Raw genomic sequence first — 13,390 nt, forward strand, 5'->3', positions numbered from 1 at the left:
ATGATAACAGAGCTGCACCTTTCAGTTTTGCTCACCGCGGAGGTTCCAACTGCGGGGCGTGTTTAAAAAATGCTCCCTAAGTAGTTAGCAAAAAAGGACCGACATTTTGCGTGTCGCCTCTATGTGGTGTCGTGCTAGCAAAAACGTCCAAAAAGGATCACATCCTCGAATCCATCTCTGAATGCTCGTACATAGCACTCAGGCTGTCCGAGTGCGTCTCCAGTGCCGGTTAAAACCTTAACGTCCTGAAGTCACAATCCAAATACTCTTATGTTCGTGAAAGTAAGCATAGGAAGAGTAACGCTACTTATTTGTCGCCATATTATCCCCTGTTACATGAACCCGTAGTCTAGGGGTGGTGTCTATGATTTATAATCATAACGCCCTTGGTCCCAGGTTCGAAATTTTGATTAATAATAAGCATTGGCGGCCAAGACTTCCAACATAAGAAGTCACCCTCATTCTGCCAACAGCCTTGTCAAAGAGGGCGGAGGATCATACAGAGCACTCTCTTGCCCTTAGGGTGGGAAAATGTCCCAAACGCCAGAAGAATCAGCAATGATCAACGGCATGAGGATGCAGAAAGCAATAGAAACCACTCCATTAAAGACACGTAACGTGTATGAACAGGACATGTGGTCTGTAATTGAAACAAGTCCCGTGGTGATCTCTCCATTGGCAAAACATTCCGGAATAGTCCCCCATTCGGACTTCGGGAGAGGACTCCCCAGGGGAAGTGACCATGAGGAAAAGATTATATAATAAACGAAAGGATAACCTTATACGAGTCGGGGTATGGAATGTCAGAAGCTCGAATGTGGTAGGGAAGCTAGAAAATCTGAAAAGGGAAATGCAAAGGCTCAGTCTAGATATTGTAGGGGTCAGTGAGGTGAAATGGAAAGACAAGGATTTCTGGTCAGATGAGTATCGGGTAATATCAACAGCAGCACAAAATTTTATAACGGGAATAGGATTCGTTATGAATAGGAAGTTAGAGCAGAGAGAGTGTTTCTGTGAACAGTTCAGTGATAGGATTGTTCTTATCAGAATCGACAGTAAATCAACACCGACAGCTGTAGTTCAGGTGTACATGCTGACGTCGCAAGCTGAAGATGAAGAGAGAGGGAAAGCATATGAGGATATTGACAGGATAGTACAATACGCAAAGTGAGATGAAAATGTAATAGTCATGGGGGACTGGAATGCAGTTGTAGGAGGAAGAGAAGAAGAAAATGTTACAGAAGAACATGGGCTTGGGACAAGAAATCAGAGAGAAGAGAGAATAATTGAGTTCTGTAATAAATTTCAGCTAGTAATAGCGAATACTCTGTTCAAGAATCACAAGAGGAGGTGGTATACTTTGGAAAGGCAGAGTGATACGGGAAGATTTCAGTTATATTACATCATTGTCAGACGGAGATTCCGAAATCAGATTCTGAGATGTATGGCGTACCCAGAAGCAGATATAGACTCGGATCACAATGTAGTAGTAACGAAGAGAAGGGTGATGCTTAATAGATTACTCAGGAAGAATCAATCTGCAAAGAAGTGCTATACAGAAGTAGTAAGGAATGATAGATACGTCTAAAATTCTCTAAGGCTGTAGATATAGCAATATAGAGTAGTCTAGTGGGCAGTACAGTTGAAGAGGAATGGACATCTCTAAAAAGGCAGTCACAGAAGCTGGAAACACAGCTACAAAGTAGGTAACTGCGGTGAAACGATGGAAAATAGAAGAAATGCATCAGTTGATCGATGAAAGAAGGAAATACAAAAATGATCAGCGTAATTCAGGAATACAGAAATACAAGTCGCCGAGGAATGAAATAAATAGGAAGTGCAGGGAAGGTAAGACGCTGCGTGAAAAAAATGTGATGAAATCGAAAAAGAAATGACAGTCGGAATGACAGGGTGGTAACATAGGCCGGATAGGTGGCAATAGTACGTTGAAGATCTTATGAGGGAGAAGATTTGTCTGATGTGATAGAGGAAGAAACAGGAGTTGATTTAGAAGAGAGAGAAGATTCAGTATTAGAATGAGAATTTGAGACGGCTTTGGAGGACTTAGGATCAAATAAGGCATAAGGGATCGATAACATTCGACCAGAATTTCTAAAATCATTAGGGGTAGTGGCAACAGAGCGACTACTCACGTTGATGCTTAGAGTGTGTGAGTCTGGCAATATACCGTCAGACTTTCGAGAAAATTTTATCCACACTATTCCACAGACTAAAAGAGCCGACATGTGCGACAATTATCGCACCATCAGCTTAACATCTCATGCATCACAACTGCTGAGAAGAATAATATGCAGAAGAATGGAAAAGAAAATTGAGATATGTTAGATGACGATCAGTTTGGCTTTAGGAAAGGTAAAGGCACCAGAGAGGCAACTATGACGTTGAGGTTGATAGTGGAAGCAAGACTAAAGAAAAAGAAGAAACTTTCATCGGATTTGTCTACTGGTAAAATCGTTAAACAGTATAAAATGGTGCAAAATATTCGAAATTCTGAGAAAAATAGGAAGAGGCGGGTAATATACAATATGTACCAGAACCAAGAGAGAATAATAAGAGTGAACGGCCAAGAACGAAATGTTCGGATTAAAAAGGGTGCAAGACAGGGACGTAGCCTTTCGCTTCTTCAATCAGTACATCGAAGAAGCAGTGATGGAAATAAAAGGAAGGTTCAGGAGTGGAATCAAACTTCTAGGTGAAAGGGTATCAATGATAGGATTCGCTAATGGTATTACTATCTTGAGTGAAAGTGAAGAATTACATGATCTGCTGAATGGAATGGATGGTCTAGATAGTACAGAATATGGATTGAGAGTAAATCGAACAAGGACGAAAGGAATGGGAAGTAGTAGAAATGAGAACAGTGAGACACTTATCAAGGTTGATGGTCACGAAGTAGATGAAGTTCAGGAATTCTGCTACCTAGGCAGCAAAGTAACCAATGACGGACGGAACAAAGAGGATATCAAAAGCATACGAACACTGGCAAAATGGGCAGCCTGGTCAAGGCAGGTCTACTAGTATCAAACATAAGCCTTAATTTGAGGAAGAAATTTCTGAGGCTGTTCCTTTGGAGCACAGCATTGTACGGTAGTGAAACTTTGACTGTGAGCAAACTGGAACAGAAGAGAAGCGAAGCAGTTAAGATATGGTGCTAAAGACGAATGTTGAAAATTAAATGCACTGGTAAGGAAACCGTGGTCTAGGGGTAGCGTTTTTGATTCATAATCAAAACGTCTTCGGTTCCGGGTTCAATCCCCGCCACTGCCTAAATTTTGATAAATAATCAACATTGGCGGCGGAAGGCTTCCGGCATAAGAAGTCAGCCTCATTCTGCCAACGGCCTTGTCAAAGAGGGCGAAGGAGCGGATAGAGGTTCAGGGCACTCTTGTCCTAGGGGTGGGAAATTGCCCCTAAAGGCGGAATAATCAGCAATGATCAACGACATGAGGATGCAGAAGGCAATGGAAACCACTGCATTAAAGACACGTAACGTGTATCCACAGGACATGTGGCCTGTAACTGAAGAATTGTCATGATGATCTCTCCATTGGCAAAAGATTCCGGAATAGTCCCCCATTCGGATCTCCGGGAGGGGACTGCCAAGGGGGAGGTTACCATGAGAAAAAGATTGAATAATCAACGAAAGGATAAAGTTCTACGAGTCGGGGCGTGGAATGTCAGAAACTTGAACGTGGTAGGGAAACTAGAAAATCTGAAAGGGGAAATGCAAAGGCTCAATCTAGATGTAGTAGGGGTCAGTGAAGTGGAAGGAAGACAAGGAATTCTGGTCAGATGAGTTTAGGGTAATATCAACAGCAGCAGAAAATGGTATAACAGGTGTAGGATTCGTTATGAATAGGAAGGTAGGGCAGAGGGTGTGTTACTGTGAACAGTTCAGTGACCGGGTTGTTCTAATCAGAATCGACAGCAGACCAATACCGACAACGATAGTTCAGGTATACATGCCGACGTCGCAAGCTGAAGATGAACTGATAGAGAAAGTGTATGAGGATATTGAAAGGGTAATGCAGTATGTAAAGGGGGACGAAAATCTAATAGCCATGGGCGACTGGAATGCAGTTGTAGAGGAAGGAGTAGAAGAAAAGGTTACAGGAGAATATGGGCTTGGGACAAGGAGTGAAAGAGGAGAAAGACTAATTGAGTTCTAAACAAGTTTCAGCTAGTAATAGCCAATACCCTATTCAAGAATCACAAGAGGAGGAGGTATACTTGGAAAACGCCAGAAGATACGGGAAGATTTCAATTAGATTACATCATGGTCAGACAGAGATTCCGAAATCAGATACTGGACTGTAAGGCGTGCCCAGGAGCAGATATAGACTCAGATCACAATATAGTAGTGATGAAGAGTAGGCTGACGTTCAAGCCATTAGTCAGGAAGAATCAATACGCAAAGAAGTGGGATACGGAAGTACTAAGGAATGACGAGATACGTTTGAAGTTCTCTAACGCTATAGATACAGCAATAAGGAATAGAGCAGTAGGCAATACAGTTGAAGAGGAATGGACATCTCTAAAAAGGGCCATCACAGAAGTTGGGAAGGAAAACATAGGTACAAAGAAGGTAGCTGCGAAGAAACCATGGGTAACAGAATTAGAATCGGAATTTAAAAGAGCTTTGGAGGACTTACGGTCAAATAAGGCAGAATGGATAGATAACATTCCATCAGAATTTCTAAAATCATTGGGGGAAGTGGCAACAAAACGACTATTCACGTTGGTGTGTAGAATATATGAGTCTGGCGACATACCATCTGACTTTCGGAAAAGCATCATCCACACAATTCCGAAAACGGCAAGAGCTGACAAGTGCGAGAATTATCGCAAAATCAGTTTAACAGCTCATGCATCGAAGCTGCTTACAAGAATAATATACAGAAGAATGGAAAAGAAAATTGAGAATGCGCTAGGTGACGATCAGTTTGGCTTTAGGAAAAGTAAAGGGACGAGAGACGCAATTCTGACGTTACGGCTAATAATGGAAGCAAGGCTAAAGAAAAATCAACACACTTTCATAGGATTTGTCGACCTGGAAAAAGCGTTCGACAATATAAAATGGCGCAAGCTGTTCGAGATTCTGAAAAAAGTAGGGGTAAGCTATAGGGAGAGACGGATCATATACAATATGTACAACAACCAAGAGGGAATAATAAGAGTGGACGATCAAGAACGAAGTGCTCGTATCAAGAAGGGTGTAAGACAAGGCTGTAGCCTTTCGCCCCTACTCTTCAATCTGTACATCGAGGAAGCAAGGATGGAAATAAAAGAAAGGTTCAGGAGTGGAATTAAAATATAAGGTGAAAGGATATCAATGATACGATTCGCTGATGACATTGCTATCCTGAGTGAAAGTGAAGAAGAATTAAATGATCTGCTGAACGGAATGAACAGTCTAATGAGTACACAGTATGGTTTGAGAGTAAATCGGAGAAAGACGAAGGTAATGAGAAGTAGTAGAATTGAGAACAGCGAGAAACTTATCAGAATTGATGGTCACGAAGTCAATGAAGTTAAGGAATTCTGCTACCTAGGCAGTAAAATAACCAATGACGGACGGAGCAAGGACAACATCAAAAGCAGACTCGCTATGGCAAAAAAGGCATTTCTGGCCAAGAGAAGTCTACTAATATCAAATACCGGCCTTAATTTGAGGAAGAAATTTCTGAGAATGTACGTCTGGAGTACAGCATTGTATGGTAGTGAAACATGGACTGTGGGAAAACCGGAACAGAAGAGAATCGAAGCATTTGAGGTGTGGTGCTATAGACGAATGTTGAAAATTAGGTGGACTGATAAGGTAGGGAATGAGGAGGTTCTACGCAGAATCGGAGAGGAAAGGAATATGTGGAAAACACTGATAAGGAGAAGGGACAGGATGACAGGACATCTGCTAAGACATGAGGGAATGACTTCCATGGTACTAGAGGGAGCTGTAGAGGGCAAAAACTGTAGAGGAAGACAGACTGGAATACGTCAAGCAAATAATTGAGGACGTAGGTTGCAAGTGCTACTCTGAGATGATGAGGTTAGCACAGGAAAGGAATTCGTGGCGGGCCGCATCAAACCAGTCTGTAGACTGATGACCAAAAACGAAAAAAAAGAAACTTATGAGGAAGTTCTGCACAGAATCGGAGAGGAAAAGAATATGTGGAAAACACTGATAAGGACAAGCGACAGGATAATAGGACATCTGTTGAGACATCGGGGACTGACTTCCATGGTAGTAGAGGGAGCCGTAAGAGGGGAAAAACTGTAGAGCAAGACAGATTTGAATACATTCATCAGATAATTCAGGACTGAGGTTGCAGGTGCTGCTCTGAGATGATGAGGTTGGCACAAAAGAGAAATTAGTGAAAAAAGGAATAAAAGCGTTGTTATATCATTAATAGCCACAGTGTGTCTTCATACAGTAACCACCTCAAGTGTAATACAAAATCCTTCAGACATGCATCCATTTCTGAAGGACATTGTATTGTAATAAATGCGGTTACTACATAAACACCATTGACGATATAAAACTTATGTTTGACTGTAATATCAGTGGTGATGGAGTCTAGGCGTCTACGCAAAAGCAATTATTTGCATGACAGAGGGTATTTCTCAGTGCGCAACGTATATTCAGTCCTAGGTTACTGGAAATTTGTTATCGGTCTATTAACGAGACTGCTTACACAAATATTCGACCGATCCTAGAACGCAGCTCAAACGTATGTGACTTATGACTATCAGGGAATGTTTACCACATACACAGAAGGGCAGTACGGACGTTAAAATACCTGTTCGACCACGGGAGAGTGGCATTCGCTTTAATATGAACGCCAACTGTCACGCGTAAGCCTCCTTACTATGTTTCAAGAACCAGCATTAAGCGAGTTATCGAGGAATATACGACAGCCTCCTTAGATACCGGTGACGCAGGGCGCACAAAGTCAAGTTTGATATAATTAGAGAATTTAAGAGGCCAGTCATTAGGTGCTCAATGCGCAAGTGATATCGGAAGTGGTAAATTGAAAGTACCCATTGCCATGTACTGCAATAGTTTGGAGAGTAGATAAAATTGTAGATGCAGACCGTCTGTAAAAATTCTGAAAGCTACCGATATTTTACCTCCAATTTAGAAATCTAATTGGATTCCGGAAAAAAGTCTATCTTATAAATTCAGCTCACTTGTGTAACCATGAGATTCGGGAGGCAGTTGAGAGTAGAATCGAAAATGATGCTATGTTCTTCATTTCCGGAGGCGCTGTATGTGGTTTAGCGCTTAGGCTGTGGCCAAAGTAACAACTGAAGCAATGTAGGGCCATCTATGTGATCAATTACTTCATAGCCAACAGAATTGTGCTCGACTTTCAAATTGGGGGAATGTCGTCGGGTGTGTATTCTCCGACTTTTAATGCTCACCATGGAAAAAATAGTATGGTGGGTAATGTCAGAAGCTGCATCAGGAAGTTCATGAATGATGCTGTTGTGTATAGGAGTCTCTGTCCAAAAAATTGTAGTCTAACGCGTAAGGAGCTGTCGAATGAAAACGAGAGATTGAAAAAATGGCCCACTTACAAGAAGGAACCGCGCACTGACGGTTCCGTACCAACTTTATTACGTATATAGACTGTTCATCCGTTCCAGGAATTGATAATCTCTACCACGTTTGGCTACTATCGACATTGATACTGAAAATGTATCTGTCTCAGGGCTTTCCAGATTTTCGAGAAAGTTTTAATTTCAGTAATATAATGTAACAAAGTAATGTAATAGGCAGGCGACCATTATTATTATTATTATTATTATAATCGCTTTGGAATTTAGTAGATATTCAGGAGCGATTACTCCACGAAGATATCGCGTTTCAAGTTATATGTGAAACAAACATTCACCGACTAGTCTCCGAAAATTTGTTTCACATACAATTTGAAGGACTGCAACAGTCTCCTCGATATTTACAACCTGAAACACTATATACAAGTGCAGTAAGAGCTCCTGGTTAAATTCCAAATGCGTCATATTAAGTAGAGTCGTTTCTTGACAGAACGCAGATTGTTTTAATTTTGACTTTGACGCCGAATAACAAGTGACAATATTTTTTTCGTGTGATATAATTACAAATTTACAGTTTTCGGATTCTTTCCTTTGGTTGCACTGTAAACCTTCCTTTTTGGCACATCCATGATTCTAGGCCAACGGCAAGTACCCTATAAGTTTTGATGCGTGAGTTTTCGAGTGTCAACATATGTAACAAATGTCTTGATTGCATTGACTTAGAAGCTTAAAATTTTTTACGCCACCAAGGGACCTTCGACCTCAGTATGGACTAATTTCATGTTGATACGTCTACCCCTTCCTGAGAAAATGGATTTTTAACAATCAGATTGACAACAACGCGATCCTATAAGGGTCCCCTTTTTACCGTTTGAGACACAATCATAAGAAGTAAGTAAATTGTTTATTATTTCGCAAGTATCCCCCGTAATTTAGAACGTTTATCCCACTGTGAGACGAGACAGTCAATGCCTTCACGAAAAAAAAAAATTGCTGTTGCTTATGTATTCACGATTTACAAAGGCGTGCACCACCTCGTCTGAAGCTGAGCGACGGTCAGGAATGTCTCTTTTCAAGCTTCCAAAAATATGGAAATCGCTTGGGGAGAGATTAGGACTCTATGGAGGAAGTGTAACAGCTACCCAGCGAAATTTTGCAGCGTAGTCGAAACAACCTAGGCAACATGTGTGACATCAGAACATCAATTTAACTTGTCAGAGGAGAACGGTAATATCGCGATCTCAAGTACACAGTTTTTTGCGAGTATTCAATGTACGACAAAACGCTTACGCCTTAAGGTGCTTTGCTCAGTACTGTTACCAGCGGCTTCGCTCGCACATCAGTCGTTTGTTATGGTGAGTGACAATAAGGAAGCTATTATCCATAAGTGCAATAACATCACTTGCACTCACTTGTCGCCACCGACCCGCCTCCCCCCCGTTTACCCCGCACGCGCGCTCACATGTCCGTCTGTCCGTTCGTTCGTCCCTCCCTCAAAACACACACACACACACACACACACACACACACACACACACACACTACATATATACGCACGTGCAGTGTCACTTCCAAGAGTGTACGCATCATGCTATGCATTATACATGTACATTATCCGACAAATTTAATATTTATTAACATGATTTATGTTTAATGGGATAAAAGACTTTACATTCCCTACTTTAACGTCTTAGGGGCAGCCTATGTACTTTCTCGGTGTTCAAGCTATTTCCATACCAGATTTCAAAAAAGTTTGTTCAACGGATTGGTCGTGAAAACAAACAGGTACTTTCGCTTTCACTTGATGTTTGAGATTACTTTGTAAGCTACAGTGGACAGTACTAAGTGAAAGAAATATTTATTTATTTGAGTGAACATAAGAAACTTAACTCTTTCTGCGGAGTTGTGATACAGCATGTTTAGCTATTTTCCAGAGAGCTATAGCAAGTTATAATTTTTTTAAACATTGCATTTTTTGTCTTGTTGCTGATGTATTTAAATCGTGTACAAATCAACAAATATCAATTTTAGTTAGCGAGTTAGAAACATTAAATGTGTTAGAAATGAGTACAACATATTGTATCTTACTGGTTGTTTTCAGATGGCCGAATTCTCTTTTAAGTGAAGTGTTCAGAAGCGTGGTTGTTTTCCTGAACACACGCCCTCAAACGAATTGCGGACTACATGCAAAGTAGCAGATGTCAATCAGCGACAAGCTTCCTACATGCACTGTCTGAAGTCACGTTTGGTTAGGCTGTAGAATGTATCGTTGCACAGCCTGTGCGAGGCAGGTCGGAACGAACACAGGCACGAGGTTCGGCCTGCCACGGATGCCGGCATGGAACACACACGGCTTGGACATTCAGCTAGTGTGTTGACGTGTTGCTGATGCCTGGTGAGCGCCGACGCGATGCGAACGAAGCAGCCGTGGTTTATGCCGACAAGTCGATTAAAAGGCGCACTGAGTTGTGCGCTTAGCAAAATGGGCACTCATTTCAACAGTTCAGTCACATGAACGTTCCGTCACGAAAGCGTCCATCCGTATCCAACCCCTCTTATGTACAACGCATTGCACCCACCCATGAAATTTTGAACTTTTCTAGGTCCTCACTAAAATGGATAGAAATTGACTTAAATTGATTTGTAGACTGTTGAAATACACTAGGTGTAAGAGAGGAAAAATGTCAAAATTTAACTCGTTCTATAAATATATGGAAAAGTGTAAATAACTCCGCAGAAGCAGTAACGTTCCTTACGTCTATCTAACTAATAAATATTTCTATACTTATTATTTCGTGAGTTACAGAGTAACATAGCTTACCTGAAACGGCTTTTATAAAAAGAGCTACCATCCACACACAGTTTAAAAATATGTATTTGAATTAGATCATTACCGATTTCGGATTTATTACAAATCCATATTTAAATGGGTTTTACTTTCCTCCTGGAGCCTCGTTTCGTACTCGTCACTGGTTTTGTGCACTAAGATATAGAAAAATTTTTCGTGCAAAATTCCATAAACTTAAGAGATTTCTTTTTCTTTTTGACCTTAACAAGAACATTCATGAAATGGTTTTGAAATTAATAAAATATGAAAATTGGCAGAAAACTAAGTGATGCTAATTTCTGTAAGAAGAATTCGTCGTTTAAATAAGTTTCCATAATTTGACAGTGCTAACATTAAGATGGCGTACATAGAAAAAAGTGTTAACGTTAAAATGCGTAAGAAAATACAGGCCATGTGAGTTTTGACCACATTTCATGATTTATTAACTTAAATTAATTCATGGATGTTTCTCTCAAGGTCAGAAAGGGAAATCTCTCTCTCAAGTTTACGGAATTTTGTACGAAAAACGTTTTGTATGTATCATTGTACAAAACCAGTAACAGGGCCCCAAGACGAAAGCAAGGAAATTTGAAAGACCGACGTGAAGATGTATTTGTAATGAACCTGAAAGCAGTAATTGAGTTAAATAAAATTTCCTAAACTATACCTAGGCATGGAAGCTGATTAAATTATAAACTGTATAACTGTTCTACAACAACGATTCTCGAGATCTTTTTGTATGTCGATGGCCTTGATCTAGCCATCCTGGGCACAGATCTTCAATGAGTGGAGAACTCCCTACCCTCGCGAACGCCCTGAAAGAACTTTCGAGACACTACAACAGCAACCAACTTAAATCCACAAAGACACAAATATGTGCTTTTCATTTGAGAAACTGGGAAGCTAGTCGTAAATTGAAGACATTATGGTCAGGTATCGAAATAGAACACCGTGAGACCCCAAAGTATCTAGCAGTGTCACTTGATAGAGCTCTTATTCGTACTTTGAAGAAACAATGCATACGAACTCAAGTCAAAGTTTCCCCTAGGGACAATCTTCTACGCAAACTGGCCGGGTCTCATCAGGATAGCCAGGCTAAAACTTTACGTGCATCTGTAATGGCGCTCTGCTATTCCGCAGCAGGTATGCATGTCCTTTTTGGTATAATTCAGTACATGCCGAACAGATGGACATAGCTCTCAATGAATGAAAACTGCAAAAAATCAGGCTACACCACGTCACAGGAATAGCACCGGCCCCTGTTCATGAGAAATAACTGAATGAGGAAAGAAAAAGTGGGACAGGAGAGAACGCATCCTCTGTATGTGCATGAACTGCACCCGCAATGACTGAAGTAGAGGAGGAGTTTCCTTAGAACATCGACGGAATTGGGAACCACTCCTGAAAAAGCTAGGTTGCAACTGTGATACGAGATACATTTCTCCTGGCTGGAAAAAAAGTTTCAGAAATTGACGACTTTGAAGTCCCTGAATAGACTGGGTTCTGGAGTTGGCACATCAAAGGTTAATTTGGTAAGATGGGGACACACTGCTAAAGATGATGTTTAGTGTGACTGTGGAGAAGGCCAGACTGTTCACCATATTACTTCAGTGCAGACGGTGTCCAGCCTCCTGCACAGAAGATGACCATCAAGGAACAGAAAATGCGTAGAAGTGCCCAAATTTTAGGCAAAAGTAATATAGTCATAACTGGGTGTAATGTAGAGGTTTCTGATACGAGAATAAGTAAATAAAAGACGGGAAACCTGACGATACTGTTATACTTGTGACTTATGATCCTACAACCGCCGAGCGTGTCGAGTAGCGTGGTTGAACGTCACGCTCTGGCCCTGCCAGAGGACGCAGGGGCCGTACCTGGGAGCGGCAGTGAAGACGCCGAGCCTGGCGAAGGCGGGCAGCGCGAGGCGGTACACCTGCGCCTCGTTGTGGAAGAGCTCCGCCGAGCTGAAGGCGGACACGCGCTGCCCCTCGGGGGCGGGCACCTTCACGTAGAGGCGGCGGCCGCGCGGCGTGCTGAGGCGCGCGCCGGTGGAGCCGGTGCCGCGGTGCGCCGCCTGCAGCCGCCCCCGCAGCGACGCCGCCGCCCCCGCGTCCTCGCCCAGCGCCGCGAGCGCCTCGCGCAGCGCCGCCTCCACGGCCGCGTCCGCTACCACGTCCACACCCACGCCTGCAGCAGCCGCCTCCATGGCCGTCCGCTCCGTACTGACTGCCGCGCGCTGCTCGCTTATCGCCGCAACCGCAGCGCGCTGATAACGGGTTCGTCGTCACACGGCCTCGCGCTCCTGCGCCGCGGACGTGGCGCTATCTACGTCTCCACATCTGTCAGCCGCGCGCCGCGGCTCACCACGTCACTGCTTCGGCGCCTAATGACGCTCCGCTGGTAGCCCGCGTCGTCTTCTGACACACTTAACACGATGGCCGCCGATTGTGCAAGTGATAGCAGACTTGGTATAGCTATACTCCGCGGATCATGTTACGATGTGCGGCGGAAGGTGCTTCGTGTACCACCATTACCTTTCCTTTTTATTAATGCGTGGCTTTCATGTCTGTCTCTCTGTCTTTTTAATACAAATTTTGCAATTTGTTTTAAACTAGCTTCCCAATCAGCTTTCAAATGTAGCTCAGAATTTGACGACACTTTGCTGCTTGAAGCGTCGCCAAGTCCGAGAGTCGCAGAGCGCCGTGCATTTGTATCATTACAGAGGAAGGTTGTAGCTACCTTTGAGCCAAATTTCGGCTTTCACAATGGGAGAAAATTACGGGCTTTCGAAGAAGTAATCCTGTAGTTGTGATGCGCAGCGTATAATTATAGGGCGACATAAAAAACTAATCGCCAGAAAAAAACAGGAATTTAAAAGCGAAACTACTAACAGATAATTCTTTTCATTATTTTTATCTCATCAGTTCATTCCATCACAAATTGGTTAACAAAATGTCACGGAATTGAATAATGGGCCTTAAATGC

At 42.4% G+C, this 13,390-nt stretch overlaps 1 protein-coding gene across 1 annotated transcript in view; it reads right to left on the reverse strand.

Moving 5' to 3' along the window:
* LOC124606227 overlaps positions 1-12,611 on the reverse strand; it is a 92,193-nt gene extending 79,582 nt beyond the window's left edge. Inside the window, exon 1 of the mRNA XM_047138203.1 lies at positions 12,280-12,611. Within this exon, the coding sequence (XP_046994159.1) occupies positions 12,280-12,611 (332 nt within the window). The remainder of the gene's footprint in view (positions 1-12,279) is intronic.
* Positions 12,612-13,390: the final 779 nt, after the last annotated feature.

Source organism: Schistocerca americana, chromosome 3 (assembly GCF_021461395.2).
Source record: "Schistocerca americana isolate TAMUIC-IGC-003095 chromosome 3, iqSchAmer2.1, whole genome shotgun sequence".
NCBI classification, from domain to species: domain Eukaryota; kingdom Metazoa; phylum Arthropoda; class Insecta; order Orthoptera; family Acrididae; genus Schistocerca; species Schistocerca americana.